At 62.0% G+C, this 27307-nt stretch overlaps 1 protein-coding gene across 1 annotated transcript; it reads left to right on the top strand.

The window, feature by feature from the left end:
• The first annotated feature begins 1126 nt into the window (after window positions 1-1126).
• Window positions 1127-27037, top strand: MYO18A (myosin XVIIIA). The gene is given in 42 exon segments (XM_048966690.1): window positions 1127-2170; window positions 8664-8751; window positions 8818-8927; window positions 9004-9180; window positions 9269-9479; window positions 9580-9722; window positions 10190-10290; window positions 10366-10429; window positions 10537-10681; window positions 11346-11357; window positions 11795-11968; window positions 12038-12128; window positions 12208-12400; window positions 12712-12798; window positions 13558-13699; window positions 13785-13944; window positions 14034-14220; window positions 14355-14595; window positions 14993-15102; window positions 15179-15244; window positions 15477-15605; window positions 16003-16146; window positions 16903-16992; window positions 17070-17189; window positions 17264-17375; window positions 17464-17591; window positions 17675-17829; window positions 18460-18583; window positions 18666-18866; window positions 19129-19239; window positions 19928-20032; window positions 20101-20247; window positions 20317-20430; window positions 20571-20687; window positions 20761-20844; window positions 20972-21109; window positions 21786-21971; window positions 22051-22190; window positions 22965-23009; window positions 24082-24207; window positions 25124-25679; window positions 25681-27037. Coding segments are annotated over 42 exon segments (7212 nt in total). The 5' UTR covers window positions 1127-1156; the 3' UTR covers window positions 26305-27037.
• The last annotated feature ends 270 nt before the right edge of the window (window positions 27038-27307 follow it).

Below are 27307 nucleotides of genomic sequence, written 5' to 3' on the forward strand. Positions count from 1 at the left end.
CCTGGGGCCCTAGCGGCACCTGCCTTCGGCTGTGCCACCCAGCGGCACCAAGCGACGGTCCGGCAGTCCCTGCCCGCCCTGGGTGAGCCTGGGGTGCCACGGCCCAGCCATGCTGCTTGGGGACACCGAGGGTGACCCAAGATGGGTGTCCCTCTGCCAGCGCCATGACCTCAGAGCTGTCACTGTAACCCCGTGGTCCTCAGTGCAGAGGAGCTTTGCTGCACGATCCGTTACTGCAGATGCTAGTATGGGGCTGTGGGGCTCACAGCTTTGTGCCCTGTGTCCTGCTGGGTGCGACGGGGGACACATTCTGTTGCAGGGATGTGGCCCAGGGGGTGGTGATGCTTTGGTAGAGCTGAGCCACAGCTCTTCTGGCATCATATAGCACAGCATGGCACGGCGTGGCACACGTGCTCGTTGGGTGCCTGTAGTCCTGCTGCTGATGCACTAACCACTGCCCTGACGCCTTCTGAGAGCTCCACCACAGGCGCTTCCAATGCAGGGAGCTTTCCTGTTGTCCTTTGTGCCGAGGTTAAGTTCCTGCGCGGTGTGGCTTCCTGCCCTGTTTATATATAGCTGTCAGCCCGTCCCTCGCTGCTTTCCCACCCGGCTGGTTGGGTTTGGGGTTGTTTACCTAGGGCCCTGATGCACGAGGGAGGTTGGTGGGTGGTGGGTGGCAGGGTGGGGACCCTGTGGTTGCCCTGGGGCTGTGCTGGGAGCATGGGGGGAGGCCGTGGCATGGTTTTGCCATGGGTTGGGGCCCTCCCCCCGCATGGGATGCCCAAATGAAAGAGCGACTGTTCCTGGAGGTCACACAGCTTCACGGGATGTGCAGCGCCCTGCTAAAACTGGGCATTTTTCAGTGCTTCAGAGCGATGCAATTTTACAGGTTCTTGGTTGTTAGAGAGTGCTCAGTCAGGGCTCTGTGCTGGGGCCTTCTTCCCCACTGTCCCCACTGTGAACGTGGTCAAAGTTGGGTAAATCTTCCTCAGGTGCATGGGGTCATGCCGAAGCTCTGGGCTTGTTTTGGGGCACACTGGGCATGGGGTGGCAGCGTTAGGCAGTGGCAGGTTAGGGTCAGTGTTTTCCATGCGGTGTCTGACCATGTCTGTGTGTTGTCCCACAGGCAGGCGGCCGTGCCACAAGCAGCAGCACCATGTTCAACCTGATGAAGAAAGACAAAGAGAAGGATGGGGCCAGGAAGGAGAAGAAAGAAAAGAAGGAGAAGAAGGAGCGGATGTCGGCGGCTGAGCTCAAGAGCCTGGAGGAGATGAGCATGCGGAGGGGCTTCTTCAACCTCAACCGTGCGTCCAAGCGGGACTCCAAGGCGCGCCTGGAGATCTCCAACCCCATCCCCATCAAGGTGGCCAGTGGCTCTGATCTGCACCTCACCGACATCGACTCCGACAGCAACCGGGGCAGCGTCATCCTGGACTCGGGCCACCTGAGCACGGCCAGCTCCAGCGACGACCTCAAGGTGGATGACGCCAACTTCAAGGGCTCGGTGCTGCAGCGGGCGGCCAAGTTTGGCTCCTTGGCCAAGCAGAACTCACAGATGATCGTTAAGCGCTTCTCCTTCTCACAGAAGAGCCGCGATGAGAGCGCGTCGGAGACCTCCACCCCCTCAGAGCACTCAGCAGCCCCCTCCCCTCAGGTGGAGGTGCGCGCACTGGAGGCTCAGCTCTCCAAGCAAGGTGCACCCCAAGGGCATCCCCGCACCCCTCCTGTGCCCTCCTCGATCTCCAGACCCCCAGAGCTGGTGAGCAAGAGGTTTCCTGCAGAGCTGCGCCTGCCCGCCCTGGTGCCTCCGCAGCCCCCGGCACCTCGGCAGCTGGAGCTGCAGAGACGCAACACCGGCGATTTTGGCTTTTCGCTGCGCCGCACCACCATGCTGGACTGTGCCCCCGATGGCCAGGTGTATCGCCGCGTCGTGCATTTTGCTGAACCCGGCGCCGGCACCAAGGATTTGGCACTGGGATTGGTGCCGGGCGATCGTTTGGTGGAGATCAACGGGAAAAACGTGGAGAATAAAACACGGGATGAGATCGTGGAGATGATCCGGCAATCCGGTGAGACGGTGCAGCTGAAGGTGCAGCCCATCCTGGAGCTGAGCGAGCTGAGCCGCTGCTGGCTGCGGGGCGCCGAGGGGACGCGCCGTGCCGCGTGGGATGTGAGTACTGGTGTCCCCACTGCAGGTGTCTGGGTTGGCACAGGGCGTGGGAAGCAGTGGGTGCTGCGGATCTTCCCTCTGCCTCCCTCTGCAGTGCTCACCTCCCTTCCCATGGAGGAGTACGGGGAAAATCCTTTTGTTTCCCACTGGGTCTGAGGATGGCAGTGCTAGGAACCTCTCTGTGCTGTATCCCCAGGTCTCACGGGGACGGTGCTCGACAGGGAGCTGCAGAGGGTTTGCACAGCCCAGCGTGCGCAGTCGGTGCTGTATAAATAGAAACTCAATGGCTGGGTGACCCACATCTTCCCCGTGTGCTGCCAGTTCCGTTGACCTTGCTGTGAGCATTAGGCATCCTGGGATGCTGTGATCCTATGGAGCCGGACCCCACACGCAGTGGGCTGTGATGCAGAGCTGTGGGGCACCCCATGCTGCAGCACTCCAGCTTGGTGCGGGTGCACAGTTGCTGCCAGCGAGTGGGGGCTGGCAGTGTGCCGGTGGCAGTGAGAGCATGGTGCTCAGGCTGGGATGGGGGAGGAGGAAACGCTGTGCCCTTGGAGTGTGGGGTGCAGGGAGAAGCGTGGCACGTGGCCTCACGGTGGGTGCTGGCATGGCGAGCGCTTGCGGGCAGCAGTGCTCTTCCCATTTAGCAGGCACCAAACTGAGCCTGGTGCTGCAAGGCCGATGCCTGCAGGGGGTTAAGGCATAAATCGTGGCAGAAGCAGTTCCTGGAAAGGAGCCGTCCTGCGCGCTGACCACAGATGGCTGCTTATCTGCAGGATGTGCCGCGCAGCCGGGGCGGGCTCTGGGCTGCAGCCAGCGCTGTGCTCTGGGCTCCCAGCAGTGCCCCCTGTTTCCCAGCCCTTTCCTCCAGCTCAGGGCATGGGCACCCCCTGTCCACACTGCTCTGCACTGTGTCTCCTGTGTCCTCCCTGGCAGCTGCAGCTCTCTGGGGTCCCTCGTCCTGCAGTGAGGACACCAAGGGACACACCACGGCTTTGCAGGTGCCACCCGCCTTGCCAGGGGTCGGGATGGGCACAGTCAGAGTGTCCCTCTCCCACTGAGGCTGTGCAAGGTGCTGATGCACACAGGGAGGCCCAGTGCTCCCCCAGGCCCAGCTAAGCTCCCTGGAATGTTTCTGGTCCTAATTTAAATAAAAATGATCCTTTTTGAAACAGGAAATTATAGACATATTTTGGGCTGTTGCTCCAGTAGCCCCTCCCCGGCTGAAGCGGGGAAGGTGGCGGGGTTTAACCCCTCCACGGAGGGACCCAGGAGCCACCCGCATCCCATTGCCCACTCCCATGGTGGGGACCAGGAACAGGAGGCACTGGATGTGATGCCCTGGGGGGGCTCTGGGCAGACCCCATTGTGCTATGGGGTGCCAGCCATGCTCTGGGTGCTGGGCAGCCACTCTGGCTCAGCTCCAGGCTCCTATTTATTTATTTACCAGTGAAATTCCTCAGGCAGGGTGCAGGCATGCGCCGTCCAGCTCTGGTGGGGCAGAAATATTCCAGAAACGCTCCCGATCTGGCCAGACCACAAACATCCATGGCCCTGCCGGCGCACCCCGCGTGCCCTCATCGGCCTTGGGCACCCGTGTCCAGAAGTGCTTCCTCCTTATTTCTTTGCGTCCTCCCTGAAAAGCTCCTCATTTACCATTTATTCTGCCTTTGCTACGGGGACAGTGCTGTCCCCACTGCAGGGGTCACCAGGAGACCCCAGGGAGGGGGCTGGTGCCATGCCTTGGCCATAGGGTTGGTGCACTGTGGCTGGGCTGTGGGTCCCTATGGAGACAGATGCAGCCCATGGGCAGCAGCACCAGCTTCCAGACACGTCAGAGCCCAGCCCCACTGTCGGAGGACACAGCTACGACCTCTTGGCTGGTAACAGCGTGGTGGCCGCCGAGGACAGCAGTGTCACTGCTGACATGCTCTGCTGTGCCACCCCTATCGCCATCCCCGATGCATGACCCAGGAGAGGTGTGTGGAGAGGGTTTGGGGCAGCTGTGGGATGGGGGTGTTCACCCCATAAGCGGCTCCGACCTGTTGTCTCCTGCAGCAGTGGTTTTGGCTCAGGGCACATCTGATGTCCAGGGTAGACAGGAACTACCATGATACCTCCTGGCATCCCGATGCCTGGTTTTGCCGTCTCCATTGTGCATCCTGTCATGATCTGGGGCACTTTCACTGGTGCTGTGGTGCTGGGATCAGCTGCAGCAGCTCGGTTTGGCACGAGGACAACCCTCCATGCCACCCCGCGGGGCTCAGGGCTCTCTGTCCCCAGCGTTACTCCTCGAGGCCACTCCAGTGCGGTGCCACGAGGATCCTCAACACAGCACTGTAGGGGCGGGCAGTGGGACGGGGGCCGGACGCTTCCCGAGCAGCCTCAGGGCCCACATCACTTCCTCCAGCAGCGGGGGAGAGGCCCCGCTGCCCTCCCGTCCCCCCCCTCCGTGCGCCCTCCGCCTGCTGCGCGCGCCGCCGGGGCCCTCGCATTCCTTGGCTATTTTTAGGGTGGCCCTATCAGCCCAGCTGTCCCCACACCGCCGCCAGCCTCACCCACCGCCTCGCGCCGCGCTCACCCCCTGTATCCCCGCGGTAAGGTGGGGAGCTCGGGGCGGTGGGGGGGACCCTCCCTTAGTGGGGTGGAGGCAGCAGCGGGGGCTGCTTCTGGGACGGGACCCCGTTGTCGGGTTCACTTGGAGAGGGGGCGTGGGGGGAAAAGAAGGTTAGGGGGCCTCTGTGCCCGGAGTGCTGCGCTCAGGAGGGTGGGAGTGGGCCCAGGTGCTGAGGGGAGGGTGCTGTGATCCCACATGGGTCGGGGCGCTCCTCCGTGCTTTGGGGCGGTTCTTTGCGGCGCCCCAGTGGGCAGAGCCGCGTCGGCCCTGCTGGGTGTTGGGGTGCGGTGCTGTGTGGGGGCGCTGGGACCCTTTGGGGGCTGCCCGGCTGCTGGCACGGGGTCGGGCTCAGAATAACCCCCGGCGTGCGGAGCGCCTGCGCGGGGCAGAAATATCCCTGTGCTCACCCCGGCATCTGCTTACAGCCGTGGGCTGCAGTGCTGTGTGCAGCGCTGGGGGGTGAGCGAAGCGGCTTTTTTTGCAGAATGAGTTCCCATCCCCAGGCACTCCCTATGGACAGGGCCAGCTCATCTCAGGGTCCCTGGGTCCCCAGCCCCGTCCTGCTCACTTCTGCCTCTTTCCCCCAGCCAGGGCCGCGGCTCCATGAGACATCGCCATGGCCTTCTCATCCCGCTTTGCGTTCTGGGAGCAGAAGGGAAGTGTTGCTCGTGGTTGCTCGCACCCCGCACTGCCCCCCAGCACCCATCACACCCATGGCAGTGCTCCTGGGGCTGGAACTCCCCCAGCACTGAGGCACCCCCTAACACGACCCCTAACACGTCGCCAGCACTAACTCACTCTCTAACACAACCGGGGATGTGAAGGGGCTCTATCAGTTGCCCCACTCCAGCTGCAGCACAGCCCTCCTGCTTTGGGCTCGCTGTAACCAGGCTGTGCCTTTCAGCCTCCTCCCATTCCATCCTGCTGATTTCTGTGCTGAGGCTTTGCACCCCCCCTCCCACCAAAGTGCCACAACAAAAGGCCATGTGCTGTCCCCACAGAGCACCTTTGGGGGCTGAAACGCTCTCCTCTCCTTTGTGACCCTCAGGTAAAGGACGAGGACAAAGCCTTAGCTGTGAAAAGACCCAGGAAGGAGGACGGGGCTGTAAGTGCTGCAGGGCGTGGGGCAGGGCGCACAGGGCTGGCTTAGGGCTCACCCTTGGCTGGGGCACACCTCTGAGCAAATCCCCCTCCTGCAGCTGCTCCAGGGCAGTATGTGGGCTATGGGTGCTTTTGACGGTGGACTGTGGTCCCTGCCCCACAGAGTCTGGCAGGACAGAGGTTCAGTGCTTGCTTGCTTGTTAACGCAGCAGCTGCCATAACTGTCAGAAGGGGATGTCTTGCAGGTTGTCCTGTGCACTGCAGTAAAAATAGCTGAGAACAATGGGTTTTTGCCCCATACCTGCAGCTCAGGGGTTGACGGGGTCCTGGGTGTGGGGACAGGGAGGTCAGCATCGTGCCCTCCCCTTGGAGCTGTAGGGTGGGCAGGGAGGGGGCTGACCCCTTGTCCTGGTGGGCAGTGCTCTGTCCGACCCCCGCTAACCCCCTGCTGTCTTCATGGCTGCAGCCAGAGAGCCCAAGCCCAAACGCTGGGAAGGATGCGGCACCCGCAAGCCCAAAGCCCGATCCCCCGAAGAGCCCCGACCCACCAGCAGGGAGCGCAAAGAGCCCGGAGCCGGTGCTGAACGGGGCCACCAATGGGCCTGAGGGCCCCGGGGCGGGCGGCGATGGGCAGGGGGATGACGGGCAGGGGCTGTCCCGCCGCAGAGTGGTGCGGGTGGTGCGGAAGGTGGTGCGCAAAGTCCTGCCTGGCGATGATGCTGGTGAGGTGAAGCCCCCCGAGCCCGTGCCGCCCCCCAGAAAGGAGGAGATGGTCCCCCCCGCGCCACCCCCTCCACCACCCCCGGCCAAACCATCCACTCCCGCCAAGCCGGAGCCCAGAGATGAGATCTCAGCAGGGCTCACAACTCTTATGGCCAAGGGGAAAACCAAAGAGCACCGGGCACGGGTCCGGCCGGGGGACAGGCAGGAGAAGTCCCCTGAGCCGGCGGCAGGCGATGCAAAGCCGGCTGTGTCCCCGGGTGCCAAAGCCACACCAGAGCCTCCAGCACGGCCTTCGGGAGGGAAAGCGGAGCCGGCAAAGGCGTCCGCCCCGAAACCCACAGCCCTGGAGAGGCACAAGGTAGCGCGTGTGCATACAGCATGGGTGCCCTAACCTGTGTGGCAGAGCATGGTGTGAGCTCACCCGCATGGTGTGCAGTGGTTTTGGGGTATGCGGGGTGTGCGGTGACACGTGGGGACGTTATTTGGGGTGCACCCCGTCACACTGCCCTTATCTCCCCGTCTTGCTCATGCCGAGAAGAAGCAGCAGCCTGGTGAGAAGCGAGCGACCCCAGCAAAAACCGCCCCGGGACCCCCCCAGCAGGTGTGTGGGAGTCGGGTTTGCAGTGCCACGTGCCCTGCAGGGCTGCCCGGGGCGGTGCTGGGTGCTGTGGGTGTCCCACTGTCGGGACGGTGTTGGTCCCGGTGGGCTGTAGGGCTGAGCACGTGCTGGTGATGTCCTCTGTGCCACCAGCAAGGGCTGCAGGGTGGCTGCCTGCTGCTAATGGTGCTCTGCCTCCAGGCTGCGCCCGGCCCCACGCCCCGGCTGAGCCCATCGGAGGAGGCCCAGCGCCGGCTGGAGAGGATCTTCACTGCTTCTGTAATTCGGGTGGAGGGGTTTGATGCTCAAGCACGGCCCTGTGCTGTGCAGGATGGGCTTAGGGTTAGGGGTAGGGATGGGGATGTTATCCCGTCCTCAGCGTGCGCTCGCGTGGGGCTTTTGCACCCCCACATTTGGCCACTGGCCCCATGGTGCCACACTGGGTGCTGCTGGCTGCAGGCAGCAGGTTTGGCAATCACCGCCCTGAGCGGTGCACATGGCCTTGGAGCCACCGTGCCGTGTCACCATCCCTGCGTGCACAACGTGGCTGTGCCGGCTCTGCTCTCTGCCTCTCACCCCTCTCTTCTTTCTCTCCTTCTCTCTCGCTGCTGCCAGCTGGACCCCGTCACCCCGGCCCCCAGCCAGGTACCGTACCCCTGTCCTCAGCAGCTCTCTGCCCCTGCCGCCCTCCCGCTGTCTTCTGTGTGCCACTGGGCCGGCATCTGCGCCCGCGCCTCGTGCTGGAGTGTAAGGCTTCCCCCACCACAGAGGTGCCAGGAAGGCACCCTGCTTTCCTGCATGTCCCAGCATGCGGCACCATCCCCAGTAGTGCGCCTGCCTGCTCGGCAGCCTCGTGGTCACTGTGCCCCCCCAGCTCCGTGTGTCCTCAGCACCGTTGTGGCCAAGCGCTGGCCCCATACCTGGGGGCTTTGGGGTGGCTGTGCTGTGCCATCAGGCTCTGTTTGCTTCTCCCATGCTCGCAGCAGGGCAGTGTGCCCCTTCTTACCCTCGCTCCCCATTTGTTGGCCCTAATAGGGACAAGCAGACGATGCTCCCTCAGCCCCCGTCGGCCCCAGCCCTGCTGCGGCTCAGGTTTGTCTTTGGGGCTCGTCCTGCTAGCAGATAGCAGCGATGTCCCCAAAGTGCCAGCCTGGCCTTTCCCACACTTATGGGATGGCCACCAGTGTGCCGTGTCCTGTGTCCCTGCAGCATGCCGTGTCCCTGCAGCACGCCGTGTCCTATGGCACACCATGTGTCCCTGCATCCCAGCATGGGGCTGCAGTTTGGGAACGGGGGTGATCGTGATGAATGCACCCTGAAGTCACTGTGACTTCAAGTCTGTCCCATCCATGGCAGGGACCTAGGGCTCCAATCCCACCCAGTGGATTCCTGGGGCGGCGGGGTGTCGCGCAGGTTTGGGCTCCCTCCAGCCCCTTTGTCCCTCTGTCCCTCAGGCCAAGACAGAGGAGCAAATCGCTGCTGAGGAGGCTTGGTATGAGACCGACAAGGTGTGGCTGGTGCACAAGGATGGCTTCTCCTTGGGTGAGTCGGGGGCTGGCTGGGGCATGGGAGGCTTTCAGGACCCCGCTGAACCCCGTGCCCCTGCAGGCAGCCAGCTGCGGCCGGAGGAGCCCAGCGCCCTGCCCGAGGGCAAGGTGAAGGTGAAGCTGGACCACGACGGAGCTGTCTTGGAGGTAGAGGAGGACGATGTGGAGAAGGTAGGGCTGTGGGATGGGGGGGGCTGTGGGGCAGAGGGGACCCCAGTTCTCCATCTGACCCCCTCCTCGCTGCCAGGCGAACCCTCCGTCCTGTGAGCGCGCGGAGGACCTCGCCAGCCTCCTCTACCTCAACGAGTCCAGCGTCCTGCACACGCTGCGGCAGCGCTATGGCAGCAACCTCATCCACACCTACGCCGGCCCGGCCATGGTGGTCATCAACCCGCTGAGCTCCCCCTCCATGTACTCTGAGAAGGTGACGCTGGGTTGGGGGGAGACGGGGACACGTCACCTTGCAGAGCCGCCGCTGTTTGGGGCCGGGGTGCTGAGTGCCATCCCCGCAGGTGATGCACATGTTCAAGGGGTGCCGCCGGGAGGACGCGTCCCCGCACATCTACGCCGTGGCGCAGGCCGCCTACCGCAGCATGCTGATGGGCCGCCAGGACCAGGCGGTGGTGCTGCTGGGCGCCAGCGGCAGCGGCAAGACCACCAACTGCCAGCACCTCGTCCAGTACCTCGCCACCATCGCCGGCAGCACCGGCAAGGTCTTCTCCGGTGAGTCCCCTCGCATGCTTTGCGCTCACGGCGCGCCGCTCTCTCGCTTTCTCACGCCGCCGGCCCCGCACACCGCACCGCCCCGCTTGTCTTCCCGCAGCGGAGAAGTGGCAGGCGCTCTACACCGTCCTGGAGGCTTTTGGCAATAGCAGCACCAGCATGAACGGCAATGCCACGCGCTTCTCCCAGATCATCTCCCTGGATTTCGACCAGGCTGGGCAGGTGGCATCCGCCTCCATACAGGTGAGGGCTGCTCAGCCCCCTGGGCGCCAGAGCGGCTCCATGCCATGGGGTTTTCTCCATGATCTGTGCAGACCCACAGCCTCGCTGTGGTTGCAGCCACACTGTGCTCACGTCTTTGCGTCCTGATGCGCATGGGCAGTTGGAGGGCAGAGCACAGATTAGTTTGGCTCCCTTTGCTGGCTGGATTGCGCTGATACCAGGGGGTCTGTCTCTCGTGTGATAGCAGCAGCCCTTAAAATGGCAGCTCCAGTGGTAACAGGTACATGCCAAGCACGCTCAGCAGCACCAGGAGAGATGCTCATGGCTCACTCAGATCTTTGTATTAAGCAGTGTCTACTGACAGGGCACGGAGACTTCTGTGCCACCATGGGGACCCAGGGCTGACAGCAAGGCCCAGGCTGGGGCTGGGGGTCTCGGTGGGAGTGTGTCCCCCAGGGATGCTTCCCAATCCTCCCCCTGTCTCCCAGACACTGCTGCTGGAGAAGCTGCGTGTTGCCCGGCGCCCGGCCAATGAGGCCACATTCAATGTTTTCTACTACCTGCTGGCCTGCTCCGACAGCACCCTGCGGTGAGTGCGGCCCTGGTGGGGGCTCAAGAGGCTCCTACCTCCACGGGGACCAACCTGGGGGTTTTCTTCCGACAGGACAGAGCTGCACTTCAACCACCTGGCGGAGAACAACGTCTTTGGCATTGTGCCCCTCGCCAAGGTCCTGTGTGCTGTTGATCTGGGTGGGGGCTGCAGAAGGGTGGGGGACAAGGGGAGAGATGGGCAGAGGGATTGCACTGTGTGCCAATGGCTCTTTTCTCCTTGCAGCCAGAGGAGAAACAGAAGGCCACCCAGCAGTTCAACAAGCTGCAGGCTGCCATGAAGGTGATGGGCATCTCCAGTGATGAGCAGAAAGCCTTCTGGCTGGTCCTGGGGGCCATCTACCACCTGGGGGCTGCTGGAGCCACCAAAGGTAACAAAGGGGCCGGGATGCATTAAATAGCTGAGCCCGGGTCTGCTGGGTGTTCCAGCGCAGTCCTCTTGGCACCTGGGCTTGCCCTGACAGCTCTCCTCTCCTTCACTGAAAGCAGGAAATTTGCCTTGGGTGGGCAGGTTGCAGGTTCTGTGCAGGTTCAGCCTCTGTGGCTGCTCTTCTCCCCATCTTGTGCCACCTTCCAGGTGCTGAAAGCCTCTCTTGCTGCTTTCAGGCTCACAGGAGAGTTTGGACCAAGGGATTTTGCACCCGGGGGGGAGAAAGATGAGAAAGGAATTTGAGGAGAGCCCCATTTGCCCTGTGTTTTGGAGGGGTTTGAAGGACACTGCACTGTCCTCAGGGTGTTTTGAGGCACTAGAGGGCAGCAGGACCCCACTGCAGCGCTGCTGCGAGGATGCAAGGGTGGTGTGGAAGCTCCCGCGTGGGGCTGGGGGCATCCCCTGATCCCAGTTATGGGCAGCATCACTACGTTCTGCTTGTGGGGAGTGCTCCAAAACCTGGTCAGGAGGAGCATCCCCACATCTTGGTTTGGAGTTTGGCACGGGTTTGGGCATCCCTATGCTGCGTGCCCGCGCTGTGCCGTGCTGTTGTTTCTAACCCCTGTCTCTGTTTGCATGGTGCATGCTGCCCTTTTGCAATGCAGACGCCGACGAAGGTAATGTCCTGTTCTCCGCGTGCCTCTGCCTTCCCCATCCCCTGTGCCACCACCTTCCCTCTGTCGTGTCACCATTAACCTGCTCCCACCTCCCTACGTCTGTGTGCCCATCCATCTGTCCTGTCACATCGTGGTGGCCGAGCAGGGCCATGTCCCCAGACCAAGGCAGCTCAGAGCCCTGCACCACCTCAGGGCTCTGTGGGTGGCAGCAATGGAGAGGGCTGTCCCCGTGTCCCCAGCGTGGCTCTGCCTTGCAGAGGAAAAAAGCTCCTTATCCTCATCTTCTCTAATTGAGCCCCAAAATGCCACCTCGGGAATGCCTTTCACATGTCACCCCTGACCCTAACCCACCATGGGGAACCCTGTGACCACTGGGTGTAGCAACAGAGCACCACACGTGTGACAACCAGTGCTGAGCTTCTCTTTCTCCTCTTTAGCTGGCAGGAAGCAGTTTGCACGACACGAGTGGGCTCAGAAAGCTGCCTACCTGCTGGGCTGCAGCCTGGAGGAGCTCTCCTCCTCCATCTTCAAGCACCAGCCCAAGGGCAGCCTGCAGCGTTCCACCTCTTTCAGACAGGGCCCTGAGGAGCCGGGCATGGGTGATGGTACAGGTAGGGTGCAGGCAGCCCTGGGGGGCATATGGCCAGGGATGCTCAGAGCACAGCGGTCCCCTCCTGCAGGTCCCAAGCTGACGGCGCTGGAGTGCCTGGAGGGCATGGCTGCAGGCTTGTACTCGGAGCTCTTCACCCTGCTTATCTCCCTGCTTAATAGGTATAGTGTGGGGTTTTGAGGGATCTGGGAGTCTGGCAGCATTCATCCATCCACACATCCACCCTGCTGTTCCCTGCAGGGCACTCAAGTCAAGCCAGCACTCGGTGTGCTCAGTGACGGTGGTGGACACCCCTGGGGCACAGAACCCCGAGGTGGTGGGGCAGAGCCGAGGGGCCACCTTTGAGGAGCTGTGCCACAACTACGCCCAGGAGCGCCTGCAGCTCCTCTTCCACCAACGCACCTTCGCCCAGGAGCTGGAGCGCTACAAGGAGGTAGCAGGGACCCCCTGGCCACCAGGACCCCCTCCTCTCCTTTTCTTTCTGCTCCACCACTGTCAAGCCCCTGTGATCCCCCTTACTTCCCAAACTGACTAACCAGAGATCACTCCAGACCGAGTCAAACCCATCAGCTCTGACACTGTCTCTTTGCACCATGGGGGTTTCCATAACGTCTCCCAAAGTGCAGGGCAGCAGGGCAGTGGGAACCCCCTCAGCCTTGATCCGATTGAACTGAGACCTGAGCATCCCTAATGCTGGTCTGCAGTCACACAGGCTTTAACCATTTCTCTGTCCGTCCTCTCCAGGAAAACATAGAGCTCGCTCTGGCTGACACAGAGCCCACTTCCTGGGGCTCTGTAGCTGCTGTAGACCAGCCCTCCCACCAGGCACTGGTAAGCCCACATTCCTCATGGTCACCATCCCAGCTGGGTCCCAGCTTTGCTGAGGCCATCTCCATCCCCCAGACCTGCTCCCGTCGCGTGGATGAGGAGCTGGAGGCATTAGTGCTAATGAGGGGAAGAAAAGGTGATATAAGATGCTTTCCTGAAGGCTTGGGAAAGAAAGTTAGGCTGCATGTGTGCAGCAGGCTGCAGGGAGGATGGTGGGGTCCCTGGTGGTCCTCAGGGTGCTCCGGTCCCCAGAGTGCATCCATCCTTTGGGTAGTCTGGTCGCCAGGGTGCTTTAATTGCTGGGATGCTCTGGTCTGTGGGGCACACCAGTCTTGGGCTCCTGTCCCCAGAGTTCTTTAATCCCTGGAGTGCTCCAGTTCCCAAGGTGCACAGGTCCTTGGGGTGCTCTGCTCCCTGGGGTGCCCCATCCCCAAGGTGCTTTGATCCCTGGGCTGCTTTGCTCCCTGGGGTGCCCCAGTCCCAAGGGCGCTCTGGTACTGGATGGGGCTGCAGAAACCAAGTGGGGCTGATGGTGCTGACGCCACACTGGCTTTTCACTTACCTGAGTGCATTGTTTTGCTCCCCCGCAAGGTTGTTGCATTGCCTATTGCCTTTCTTCACTGGGTGCACACTAAGCAGGGGTTGCCTCACATGGTGCAGAGTTGCTTTGCTGCTTGTGTTGCATGCAGCCCAGGATTCCCCTCACTCTCCCCCATCCCCTCTGGCATCCAGGTTCTGGTGTAAGTGCAGTGTCACCCACAGGTCCGCTCACTGGCGCGCACTGATGAGGCACGGGGCCTGCTGTGGCTGCTGGAGGAGGAGGCCCTGCAGCCAGGTGGCAGTGAGGACACCTTGCTGGAGCGGCTCTTGGCCTACTATGGCCCCCAGGAGGGGAGCAAGAAAGGTTAGGATGGGGACCAACGCTGCCTGGATGTGTTGACCAAGCCACCTGTGGTCCCTGTGCCCAGCAGTGCCTTGTGTCCCTACAGGACATGACCCGCTGCTGCCCAGCGACAAACCCCGGCACTTCTTCTTGGGCCACAGCTCGGGCACCAACTGGGTGCACTACGATGCCACAGGCTGGCTCAACCACGTCAAGCACAACCCAGCCACCCAGAACGCCTCCGTGCTGCTTCAGGAGTCACAGAAGTGAGTGGGGTCCCCAGTTTGGGGTTATGGAGCAGGGGATGGTTTGGAGGAGGTGGTTTTGGGGGTGACGATGCCTTTGTACCCCCCAGGAAGATCATCAGCAGCCTGTTTGCAGGACGCGGCAGCTCGGCGCTGGTGCTGTCGGGCTCGGTGGCAGGGCTGGAGGGGGGCTCACAGCTGGCCCTGCGCCGGGCCACCAGCATGCGAAAAACCTTCACCACCGGGGTGGCTGCAGTCAAGAAGAAATCGCTGTGCATCCAGGTCAAGCTGCAAGTGGTGAGCAGGGGACACCGGGCTGCGGGATCCCACCACCATGCTTTGTGCATCCTGTCACCCTGCTTTGGGTGCTCCATGGCACGGGTGTGAGACCCCAACAGCACCTCCCTTGTCATACTTTCCTGTCCCCATAGGATGCCCTCATCGACAGCATCAAGAAATCCAAGCTGCACTTTGTGCACTGCTTCCTACCCAAGGCGGCGGGGAGCGGTGGGGACCCCCGAGGGCTGCCGTGCCGCCGGGTGAGCGGCAGTGAGCTGGAGCTGCCGGCCGAGCACTGCGAGCCCGCGGGGCTGATGCAGCTGGATGTGCCCCTGCTGCGCGCGCAGCTCCGCGGCTCCCGCCTGCTCGATGCCCTCCGCATGTACCGACAAGGTGAGCGCCCCCCCTGCGGCTCACATCCCCGTGCGTTCTCCTCGGGTCCCCCTGGGGATCCCCTTTGGCACAAGCTTCGCTTGGAGCAGTGCTGCTGCCAGTGTCCTCCCCCCAGCTGTTGTCACACTGGGGACACACATGGCCTTACTTGGGTGTCTGCGCCGGTGCTGCCCGGCTGCTGGCAGCTCTCCCAGGCTGCGGGTGACACACGCGTCTCTGCTCTCCCCCGAGGCTGCTTTCTCCCCAGATCTTGGCCAAAATTGTTCAATGCGGCCAAGGAAAGCCTCGTTCTGTGCAAGCAACAAACAAAGGAAAAGGCACGGGGGTGTGCCTAGCAGCCCCCCAGGTGTTCTGGCTGCCCCATAGCTGCCCCATGACCCTGCTCTCCCCACTCCAGGCTACCCTGACCATATGGTGTTTGCTGAGTTCCGGCGGCGCTTTGACGTGCTGGCCCCACACCTCACCAAGAAGCACGGCCGCAACTACATCGTGATGGATGAGAAGCGGGTACGCAGCCTTGCGCCCCCACATCTCGCATCCCACACACCATGTCCCACACTCTGATGCTCCTCCTTCCCTGCAGGCAGTCGAGGAGCTCCTGGAGTCACTGGACCTGGAGAAGAGCAGCTATCACATGGGTCTGAGCCGGGTAGGAGCCCTGCAGGGACATCCCTGCTCTCTGTGGACAGGGCAGGGCAGGCGCCTGGCACAAGGGCAGCGCTGTGCGCTCCCCCTACGCCATTCCTCAGGGAACAAAAGCCCCACACAGGGCCACCCACGCTGGGATGAGGGCCACGGAGCTGGGGACGAGGGAGAGCACCCCATTCCCGTTGGTGTGACACTGGAGGGATGCTGGCGTCTCACCGCGCTCCCCCCTTCAGGTGTTTTTCCGTGCTGGCTCACTGGCCAGGTTGGAGGAGCAGCGGGACGCGCAGACCAGCAGGAACATCACCCTGTTCCAGGCGGCGTGCAGGGGCTTCCTGGCACGGCAGCACTTCAAGAAGAGGAAGGTTCGTAGTGCTTCTCCCCTCCCCGCTCCTCTGCACACAATTTCGCCTAAAATGGGCAGCGCAGCCTTTCTGCTGCCGCCTGGCCCAGCACCTCCCCCTCCCGCCTCCACTGAGCTGTGGGGAGTTGTGGGGCCGACTGTGGGGCCGGCTGTGGGGCTGTGGGCTTGGTGCTGCCCCACGGTGCCGGGATGGAGCAGCGGTGCCGGCTCCCACTTTATAATTAAAGGCTGCGTAAAATAGGCATCGCTGCAGCACCTCGGTGCTGGAGGCAATTGGATAGATAAGCCAGGGGCAATTAGCCTGCTTGATAATGAAGGGGAGTGTGCCGGGGTGCTGAGCACCCACGCATCCCAGTCGGCCGGTGGTATCCCAGACCTGACGCCGTGCCCCGGTGCAGATCCAGGATTTGGCCATCCGCTGCGTGCAGAAGAACATCAAGAAGAACAAAGGGGTGAAGGACTGGCCCTGGTGGAAGCTCTTCACCACCGTGAGGCCCCTCATCGAGGTGCAGCTCACTGAGGAGCAGATCCGTGGCAAGGACGTGGGTATCGCCGTGCCGCGGGGATGGGGGAGGGTTGGTGATGGGCAGAGCAGTGAGGTGGGATGTGGGACCCTGTGTTGGATGCAGGACCCTACAGTAGGTGAGATGCATGACCCCATGGTAGGTGTGGGACCCCGTGGTGGATGTATGACCATCCCGTGGTGGATGTAGGAACCTGGAGTGGGTGGGGTGCAAAATCCTGTGGTAAATGCAGGACCCCATGGTAGATACAGGACCCCATGGTGAATGAAGGACACTATGGTGAATGGACCCCTTGCTGGGTGAGATGCAGGACACCCCGTGCCCCCCAGCACCAGGCTCGAATTGCTCCCTAATTTGTGAATCAGCATGTCATTAGTATCCCAAGAGCCGGCTGTTGCAAGAGCCCAATTACAGGCGTGGAGAATGGAAATGAAACCGCGTGCCAAGAGGCGTGCACAGGGGGGAACCAGACACTGTGCCCCCACCTGGCACAGAGCCACTGCCTGGCTCAGCTTTCATCCTGACCCAGTGAGATGGTGTCTGAGCTGAGGGCTGCAGGGTCCCCTCCTGCTCCCATCCCCTCTCCTCTGGAGGCTCACAGACCCCTCTCCTCTGGAGGCTGCCAGGCGTTTCGGTACCATTTATGGGGTTGGAGTCGTGCTGGGAAAGTCCCTGCCCAGCCCTCGGCAGGGGGAGCCCCCATGCTGCCCGCCCTGTGTGGGGGGAGCCGGGGGTGCTGCCAGCCCCATCCCCTCCCTCACCGCTCTGTTGCAGGAAGAGATCCAGCAGCTGAAGAGCAAACTTGAGAAAGTAGAGAAGGAGCGCAACGAGCTGCGGCTCAACAGCGACCGCCTGGAGAGCAGGGTAGGTCCCAGCCCTGCGATGGGCGCAGCGTGCTGCCGTGCCCCCCCCTGCCGCTGCCACATCCCTGCTGTCCCCAGATCACGGAGCTGACATCGGAGCTGACAGACGAACGCAACACGGGCGAGTCAGCCTCGCAGCTGCTGGACGCCGAGACGGCCGAGAGGCTGCGTGCCGAGAAGGAGATGAAGGACCTGCAGGTATCCAACCGTGCCCCCACCCACCCCCGCTGCCACCCCACGTCCCTGTGCGGCTCACCCTGTCCCCTCCCCAGGCCAAGTACGATGCTCTGAAGAAGCAGATGGAGTCCATGGAGATGGAGGTGATGGAGGCTCGGCTTATCCGTGCGGCCGAGCTCAACGGGGAGCTGGACGACGATGACTCAGGTAGCGTCCCACCATGGGCTCAGCGTGGGGCACGACGTGGGGTGCCCCGTGCAGCATCGCCCCGCTCAGCCCCCGTTTCCCCGTGCAGGCGGTGAATGGAGGCTGAAATACGAGCGGGCGGTGCGGGAGATCGACTTCACCAAGAAGCGGCTGCAGCAGGAGCTGGAGGACAAGCTGGAGGTGGAGCAGCAGGGCAAGAGGCAGCTGGAGCGCAGGGTGAGTGCCACTGCGCACCGCCGTCCCCACCGTGCCCCCATGCCCACCCTGCAGCGCTGACCCCCTGCCCGCCCTGCCCACAGCTGGCAGACCTGCAGGCGGACGGTGAGGAGAGCCAGCGGGCGCTGCAGCAGCTGAAGAAGAAGTGCCAGCGGCTGGCGGCCGAGCTGCAGGACACCAAGCTGCACCTGGAGGGGCAGCAGGGCCGCAACCACGACCTGGAGAAGAAGCAGCGCAGGTGGGGTTGTGCGGCACAGCAGCGGTGTGGTGACATCGCCCTCGGAGCCTCTCGCAGAGTGCTTTTACCATTTTAGCTGGGGTTTGGGCACCCCACCAGCTCCCACTTGGCTGAGGTGCTTCACACAGGGAGTGCTGCCTTCGCTCTGCGTTGGCTGTGAGGGATGCTCAGGGTGGGAGCACTCTTTTCCTGTGCCGGGGGACCCTTGTGCCACGCCGCGCAGCTCCGCTCTCTTCCCATCCCCTCTCCCAGCCCCAAAGTTTGCTAACGTTATTAAGCAGCGGGGATGCTTTCATCTCATTATGGTAATGATCACGCACACAAATACAGCGAGAGAATCCAATCTAATTAATTTCAATTTCCGTGGATTGGAGTCTGTGCTAATGCAGCTGTTTATTACCCGGCGCAAAGAAAAATGGGGATTAGCCGCCGGGATGCGTAAGGCAGGTCACCGAGCCGGGGCAATTTTCCAAGCCCTGGAGGCAGCGATTTCCCAGCAAACCCCTCTGATCCCATCCTGGCAGAGGCTGAACTGCAGGCACACACCCTGCAGGGATGGGACGGGGAGCTGACACCAGAGGGAAATGCTGGAGATGGGGGTCCCTGAGCGTGCCGTGCTGTCGCGTGTAGGTTTGATGGAGAGCTGTCGCAGGCGCACGAGGAGGCGCAGAGGGAGAGGCTGCAGCGGGAGAAGCTGAGCCGTGAGAAGGACGTGCTGGTGGCTGAGGTGTTCGGCCTCAAGCAGCTGCTGGAGGTGAGCGGTTCCCCAGCCAGCAGCGCTCCGCTCAGCGTGGCGCACAGCGCTGTCTCACCGCCACGTCCCCATCCCAATCCAGGACAAAGATGCAGACATTGCCGGGCTGACACAGCGGGCGGAGGCGCTGGAGGCAGAGCTGCAGGACATCTCCTGCCAGGAATCCAAGGACGAGGCGTCTCTTGCCAAGGTGAAGAAGCAGCTGCGCGACCTGGAGGCCAAGGCGAAGGACCAGGAGGAGGAGCTGGATGAGCAGGCCGGCACCATCCAGATGCTGGAGCAGGTAGGGTGGGCGGGGAGGGTTTCTGGGCGGGGTGGTTTCGCAGGGCTCTCATTACTGGGGATGGGCCCGCGGAGGCGGCCGCCCTCACCGCGCCGTCAGGCCTGGTTTCCAGAACCCCTGGTGCCATGGCACGGCACGTTGCGGCAGGGAGGGTGGCACGGGCAGACCCGGAGCAGGGGGTTCTCAGGGTGAGCAGGGCAGCAGGCTGCGGTGTCCCCGTGCCCCCACATCCCCTGGGCTCTGATGGACCCCCCTTTTTCAGGCCAAGCTGCGCCTTGAGATGGAGATGGAGCGGCTGCGGCAGACCCACGCCAAGGAGGTGGAGAGCCGTGACGAGGAGGTAGAGGAGATCCGGCAGTCGTGCCAGAAGAAGGTAGGCCTTACCCGTGGCCCTGCTGCACTGTGGGGGCCAGGATACATCCCGGGAGATGCTGGGCCGTGGTCACGCAGTGCTCGGATCCCACACGCCCGCTGCCCAGCTCCAGCAGCCCGGCAGGTCCGACCGGTCCTGGGCATCGTGCACACATTGCACAAAAGGGAGTCACCGCGTCTGGCCTGGCAGGTCATCAGCGTCCCCAGGGCACGTGGTGGCACACACAGGGTGCTGGCGCCATGGCCCCAGCCGGGCTCACCCAGGGTCACATTAAGCTGGACGTGAGCTGTGACCTGCTGTAGTGGGCTTGGTGATGATGGATCAGCGGTTGGACTTGATGATCTTTGTGCTCTTTTCAAACCATCATGATTCTACGATTTCTGTAAAAGAGGGAAGATTTAGATTGGATGCTGGGAGAAACTTCTGTACTCAGGTGTTTGTGAGGCTGCAGCATGGGCACTGCCCAGAGCTGTGGGTGCCCCATCCCTGGAGGTGCCTGAGGCCACAATGGAGCACTGGCCACCCCCATGAGTAGCAATCTGCCCACAGCAGAGGGTTGGGGCTGGGTGGGCTCTGTAATCACTTGCAGTCCAGCTGCTCTGTGATTTTATGGTTCTAGATTCTATGATTTGATGGTTCTATGGTTCTACAATTCTGTGATTCTATGACGTGATGGTTCTTGCCACAGCTGAAGCAGATGGAGATGCAGCTGGAGGAGGAGTATGAGGACAAGCAGAAGGTGTTGAGAGAAAAGCGGGAGCTGGAGAGCAAACTGTCTGCAGTCAGTGATCAGGTAGGGCACGGGGCACCCTGTGGGGGGGTTGCCATGGCACAGAGCATGGCACGGACCCTCTGCTGCAGGCCAACCAGAGGGACTTCGAGACAGAGAAGCGCCTACGCCGCGACCTGAAGAGGACGAAAGCACTGCTGGCCGATGCACAGATCATGCTGGACCACCTGAAGAACAACGCGCCCAGCAAGAGGGAGATCGCCCAGCTCAAGAACCAGGTGCGTGGCCCCGAGAGGCTGGGGGTGTCCCATTGCCCCCTGGCTGGGTGCTGAGCTGTGCTCCTGCAGCTCGAGGAGTCCGAGTTCACCTGCGCAGCTGCTGTCAAAGCCCGCAAGTCCATGGAGGTGGAGATTGAAGACCTTCACCTGCAGATTGATGACCTCTCCAAAGCCAAGGCAGCGGTAGGGCATTTCGGGGGTTCTCCCACTCAGAGGGGGACATGCCCATGGGGAGAACCCTGCCTATGCTGTGCTCCCTTGCCTGGGGGCTCAGCTGGGCAGGGTGAGGTGCGTGGTGCAGTGGTGATGTTCTTTCCCCCCAGCTGGAAGAGCAGCTGAGCCGGCTGCAGCGGGAGAAGAATGAGGTGCAGAACCGCCTGGAGGAAGACCAGGAGGACATGAATGAGTTGATGAAGAAGCACAAAGCAGCAGTGGCCCAGGTGAGGATGGACATCCACAGCCCTTAACACCACTCTCCTGCCCGCCTCGCTAACAGCCCCGCTCGTCTCACAGGCATCCCGTGACCTGGCACAGATGAACGACCTCCAGGCACAGCTGGAGGAGGTCAGCAAGGAGAAGCAGGAGCTGCAGGAGAAGGTGAGGAGCCGAGCTGGGGTGGGAGCACCTAAAAACCTTATGGGTCCCCCAGCATCATGGGGGCCGTCCCCAGAGCGGGGCAGAGTGGGGAGGGCAGGATGCTGGTGCTGAGGCTGCCTCCCCACAGCTGCAAGGGCTGCAGAGCCAGCTGGAGTTCCTGGAGCAGTCCATGGTGGACAAGTCACTGGTGAGCAGGCAGGAGGCCAAGATCCGTGAGCTGGAGACCAGGCTGGAGTTTGAGCGGACACAAGTCAAGCGCCTGGAGGTGGGCACTGTCATCTCCCTTACAGAGCCATGCTCAGTCCCCACGGCAGTGTCACAGTGCTGTGACCACCACCATCCTGGGCCCCCCGTGCTGCACAGCGCTGCTCCAGCGGGCGCTGATAACCATAATCCACCACCCAGCCTGGCAAAGTGCTGCTATTTCCCCGCATCGACTTAGTGAAATTATAGACTCTCCCAACCCCACTAAACGCAGCCTGCTTTATATTCTGCCTTTGCAGCTCTCTGCCGGGGGAACTGAGCAGCTTAGCTCTCCTCTTAATATTTTCCTAGCTGTTATTTCCCTCCCCGCTCTCTCTGCCGGGGCCATAAATATGCAGCGGCTGGCTCGGCGGCTGGCAGAGAATGGAAGCTATTTTTTCCCTACATTACATGCTGTAATTACTTCACACAAAGTTAAATCTATTTTTCCAATTCGCCAAAGCTCCTGCAATTGTTCTACCCCTTCCCTGGCCCCAGGGGGGTGGTTTCTCATCACCCCCCCCACCTCTTTCCTATCCCCTCATGTAAATTCATGGGGCTGGGATCTTTCCTGGTGTGAGGACCACAGGGGGTGGCTGTTTCTGCCAGGTGGGGGGTGAATGCATGGATGCACGTGTGAATGGATGCATGTGTGTATGGGTGGATGGAGCTCAGGGAGAACGCTTGCTGCTCCGCAGAGCCTGGCCACGCGACTGAAGGAGAACATGGAGAAGCTGACGGAGGAGCGGGACCAGCGAGCAGCTGCTGAGAACAGGGAGAAGGAGCAGAACAAGAGGCTGCAGCGGCAGCTCCGTGATGTCAAGGAGGAGATGGGAGAGCTGGCCAAGAAGGAGGCAGAGGCCAGCCGCAAGAAGCACGAGCTGGTGAGGGCATCACTGCTGAGCCCCCACGAATTGGGATTCCCCTTCCCCACAGCCCAGGCTCACCCCACTCTCCCCGCAGGAGATGGACCTGGAGAGCCTGGAAGCTGCCAACCAGAGCCTGCAGTCAGACCTGAAGCTGGCCTTCAAGCGCATCGGGGACCTGCAGGCTGCCATCGAGGATGAGATGGAGAGCGACAGCAATGAGGACCTCATCAACAGGTGAGTGTGCCCGGAGCTGGCTCCTGCATGGGGCACCTCACCTGGGCTCACTGCTTCTCCTCGCCACTTCTGAAACACCAAGGGGGGCCTTGGTTCTGCCCAGTCCTGGCAGGATGCTGTCCATCCATCTGTCCATCCACCCGTGCACCCACTGCATCCATCCGTCCATCCATCCATCCATGTATTCATCATTGCACCCATGCATCCATCCATCCTTTCACCTACCCATCCTTCCACCCATCCATGCATGCATCCATCCATTCGTGCACCCATTGATCCATCCATCCATCCATCCATCCATCCATCCATCCATCCATCCATCCATCCATCCATCCATTCATGCATCCATCCTTGCACCCATCCATCCATTCATGCATCCATCCATCCTTTCACCCTCCCACCCATCCATCCATCCTTGCACCCATGCATCCACCCATCTGTGCATTGTGCACCCACCCACCTGCCCACCCCTCCCTTCACCCGCAGCCTGGTGCAGCTTCACCTGCTGCCACATCCCCAGCCACAAATCCTGAGGACATCTGAGGGACCCCAGGATCAGGGGCAGTGTGGGGTCTCGGGGCGCTGGAAACCAGCCCAGCCCTGCAGATGGGCTCAGAGCAGCCAAACCTTTCCCCTCCCCATCTCATCAGATCTCATCCCTTTTGATTTGTTCTCCATTCATCGCCCTGCCCGACTTGGTTTCCTTCTTTTTTTCAATTTTAATTTCATTTGATTTCATTCTGTTATGTTTCTCCCCCACCCACCCCCTCCCAGTTTGCAGGACATGGTGGCAAAGTATCAGAAAAGAAAGAGTAAACTGTGAGGACCTCCTCTTTCCTTCTCCCCCATCCCCTAACCCTGCTCACCCCCCTGGGGCCGGGGCCCCTGCATGCTGCTGGCCCAGTTTCGCATGAGCTAACAGCACCCCAGAGTTTGTTTTATGGGGCTTTATTTTGGGGTGGGGGGGGGGGGAGGAGGGGAAGGTATTTTATTGCATTTATTTTTAAAGCCCGGATATATTGCAGGGGAGGGAGACGTGCGTGATGGAGCGCAGCTCGTTGCTTTGAATGCAACAAGGAGGATTCATATATAGGAGCCATAACAGCCCGTCCCACTCGGGCTGAGCCTGTGGCCGTGCAGACGGAGCGGCCCTTTAGGATGGCACTGCCCAGCCCATCCCCAGCTGCCGTTTAGGATGTGGGAGCCCAGCGGGGTCAGGGGGGGACGCGGTGCTTCGATTTCTGATAGGCGCCGCGATCTCGCTAATGAGAGCAGCGCGCGGCCGGCGTTAGCAGAGATTTACACCGGGATGCTCTCAACGTGCAGGAATGGATTTTGCAATGCAGACGGCACCTTCGCGCTAAAGGCGATCAATACGGTTACCAGCGGCCGTTATAAATTAGATGCTTTAAGGCAGATAGGGCTTTTTTTATGTCCGCCCATAAATCAGGGGCTCTCCGTCACGGTGGGGCCGTAAATCCGTCCGTGCGCCCGCCGTGCCGGAGTCGTTTCTGTTCTGCCTGCTAAACTCCTGTTTACCCAGGGACAGCCACGTAGCTCTGCCTCGCGGTAATTCTGCACTCGGTGGCAGCCTATAAAACGAACCCACTTATTTCCTCTCTGTGAGCTCGGCATCCCCCGTGTTTCTGGAGCCGTGCCCCGCGTGGTTCTCCACCTCGTGGTTGATTTCCAGGCTATAGGGCCGTGCACAGCCAGGGCTGCGCTGAGCCCGGTGGCCCCGCATCCTTCTGGGGGTGGTTTTGGGGCTGTGAGGTCGCAGAGCATGCGGTGTCCTGAGATGGAGTGGGGCAGAGGGACGGGGATGGGTGGCACGATGTCACACGTCCCTGCACCACATCCCAGGTGCTCATCGCTGCCTTTCTCCCACCAGCGACGGTGACTCGGACGTGGACTCAGAGCTGGAGGACCGCGTGGATGGAGTGAAGTCGTGGCTGTCCAAGAACAAAGGCTCCTCCAAAGCGCTCTCAGATGATGGCAGCCTGAAGGGCAGCAGCAGGTGGGTGCAGGGCTGGGTGCTGGTGGCATGGCTACGGCTGGGCACTGCGCATGGTGTTAGGAAAGGGTGAATCTGGGGAGCAGCTCAGTTTCCACTGAGGACACGTGCCTGAGTGCTGGCACGTCCACAGCTCCACACACACTTAGGGATATCCCTGAGCCCCCGGCATCCCAGCTCTGTGTGCAGCCTCCTCAAATGGGTAGCAGTGATGGACTCCATCCTTTCTCTCTGGCAGCTCTACCACATCCCTCCATCATCCCTCATCCCTCCATCATCCTGCATCCCTCCATCATCCCACATCCCTCCATCATCCTGCATCCCTCCATCATCCCTCATCCCCCCATCATCCCTCATCCCTCCATCATCCCTCATCCCTCCATCATCCCACATCCTTCCATCATCCCACATCCCTCCATCACACCTCCATCCCCACTTCACCATCCCAGTGCTGTAGCCCTCCTGAGGACCACACGGCCCCACTCATGTCCCACAGCCATCAGGGAGAGCTCTCTCCTGATGAGCACAGATTGCTTTCATCCAAACCCGATTTTCTGGCAGGGATTCAGGCATCCCGGGGGGCTCTCCCGCCTTCTACCGAGCAGGGGGAAAGATCTGAGCTGTTTTCTCTTAATTGGTTTAATTTATTCAGCGGCGCAGATGTAAAACATTTTGTTATTGGAGATAATTCCAGTTTTCTGAAGTCGGGAATCAAAGGCGGCGGCTGCAGGTAGCTGACAGTGAGATAAATTGAACGGAGCACTTTAAAGGCGAATCAAAGTGACGGGGTGGAACAATGCCCTCATTTGCATGGAGCAGCATTTCGCTGACGCCGATAATTCCGCCGTGTGCCGGCGCGTTCCCCGCACTCACTCCTTTCTCTCCCCCCCCCCCCGGTGCGCGCCGTGCCCGCACCCAGGTCGGCTCCCACGGATGTCCCCGAGGGCGAAGAGCGCCCGGTGTCGGTGTTGAGCAGCCTGAGCTATAGGAAGCGGCCGAGCCTGAAGGACTCCATAGGCGGCCGCGGGGACGAGCAGACGCTGTTCAGCGCTCTGAGCGAACGGGCGGCCTCCCCGGAGCGCGCTGCCCGCCGGGCGCGGGGCGCAGAGCACGAGGACCGGGCGGCCGTCATCGCCCGCGCCTTCGCCGACGCCAGCGGCCGCGCTCGGCAGGGGCTGGGCAAGCGCTGGTCGCTGTCGGCTGGCGATGGGGAGAAGGGCTCCGTCGCCTCCGCGCCGGTGAGCAGAGCCTCGTCGGCCTCGTGGCGCGCACCGGAAGATGGAGACGAAGGGGACGAGGCGTGCTCGGTGCTGAGCTTCGCTCTCTCCAGCCCCGGCAGCCTGCGGAGCCGGCGCAGCGGTGCCGACGGTCGCCCCGATTCGCGGCTTTCGCTCGCCCGCAGCCTCCTGGATGAGGCGGATGAAGCATCCCGCGGGCAGCCCCCGCTGGGCCGCAGCTTCTCCGTGCCCCCGCGACCCCCGCAGCGCCGCCTCCGAGGACGGTCCCCCCGGGGACGCCCGCCCGGTAGGGCACCGCTCCTACCTCGACCCCGATCTGGAGGCTGCCATCCAGGAGGTGCTGAGCTACCGCTCTCCGCGGGCCGGGGGTCTCTCCAGCCCCGACTCCGGGGACGACGGGCGCAGCGTTCGCAGTGTGCGCAGTGTGCGCAGCGCGGCGCCGCTGGGTGCCGCCGACCGCCCCGGCAGCCTCCGCCGCTCCGCGTCCGCCCTCGAGGTGTCGCGTCCATCCCGGCGCTCCGGCCGCCGCCGCAGCAGCTCTTCCTCGGAATCGTCCTCCTCCTCGGAGGAAGAGGAGGAGCGCAAGAGGAAGAGCGCCAAGAAGAAATCCAAGAAATCCAAAAAGAAATCCAAAAAGAAGAAGAAAAAGTCATCCTCCGAGTCGGGCTCAGATTCCTCCTCCGATTCCTCCTCTGATTCCACCGTCTCCTACCGGAGCACCTCCAGTGTGAAGAAGGGCCCGCGGGCGGCCGGGGCAGAGGAGCCGGTGCGCCCCGACCGGGCCAGGAAGGAGGAGAAGAGGCGCAAGAAGCAGGTGGACAGCCTGATGATGAAGTACCTGTACCGGCCTGAGAGCGACTGAGGCAGGAGGTGGGAGCGGTGTGTGCCTGCAGCATGACCCGAGTGTGCCACTAACCCCTAACCGTGCCCAGGCACCGTTCCGAGCATCCCTGCTGAGGCCACACGGTGGTGGGAATGCTGCTCCATCCTTGTGCCGTGGGGTTGGACTCCGAGAAGTGCTAATCCCGTCCTGGAGTGGCTGCATGGATCTCTGATGGAAGTTTGGGGTGGGCAGATGGGGCTGCGGCTCCGGGAGGAGCAGTGGTACTAACAGCACCAGTGTGGGGTGCGGATGTGGGATGACATGGGTGAGTAGATGGGGTCGGATGGTTATTGGAGTGGTTACTCCAGTCCTGCACCCCATCTGTATGGGAACGGGGCTGCAGTCAGCTCTCTGGCATCCTGGCAGTAAGTGGTGAGTGGGTTCGGTTGCTTCCTATGGCTTTTGTAGGAGAAGGGCTGGAGGAGGAGGAAAAATCCCTTGGGAATGCTGTTGGATCACCATTGCAGCCCTTGGCCGGGCTGTCACATTGCGGGGCACTGGCTCAGGGCTGGGACGCGTCTCCATCCAGGACGTGCAGCCATGGCCAGTCACCCATTTGAGCCCAAACCCAATGTTTTTTGGCACTGCCACCACTCAGTGCTGCTCTGTACCCAGCAGGAGGGCCGCGGCCCCATTTCTCACAAACAACCCAAGGAGACAACGCAGCCTCGATGCGTCAGGACCAGCGGTTCAGCACCTAACCCCTTTTTCTCCCCACAGCCCCCCGAGCTGCCGGAAACCCTTCTCCTACGACCGATGGGACGAGGAGCTGGATGCCACAGAAAGCACGGAGCGCTCATCCCACAGCCCCACCAGCGATGGCGAGACGGAGAGCCGCACCGCCGAGACCCCCGCGTAGCCCCCCGCCACCCTTCCCATGGCCCCGACATGCTGGGCTCCTCGGGACCCCCCCCCCCTGGGCAGCCACTGTTTCTTTTTTGCACGGTGAAGAAAAGGGGAGGAACACACTGCCGTCCCCATC

This window comes from Lagopus muta, chromosome 20 (genome assembly GCF_023343835.1).
Source record: "Lagopus muta isolate bLagMut1 chromosome 20, bLagMut1 primary, whole genome shotgun sequence".
Taxonomy (NCBI): domain Eukaryota; kingdom Metazoa; phylum Chordata; class Aves; order Galliformes; family Phasianidae; genus Lagopus; species Lagopus muta.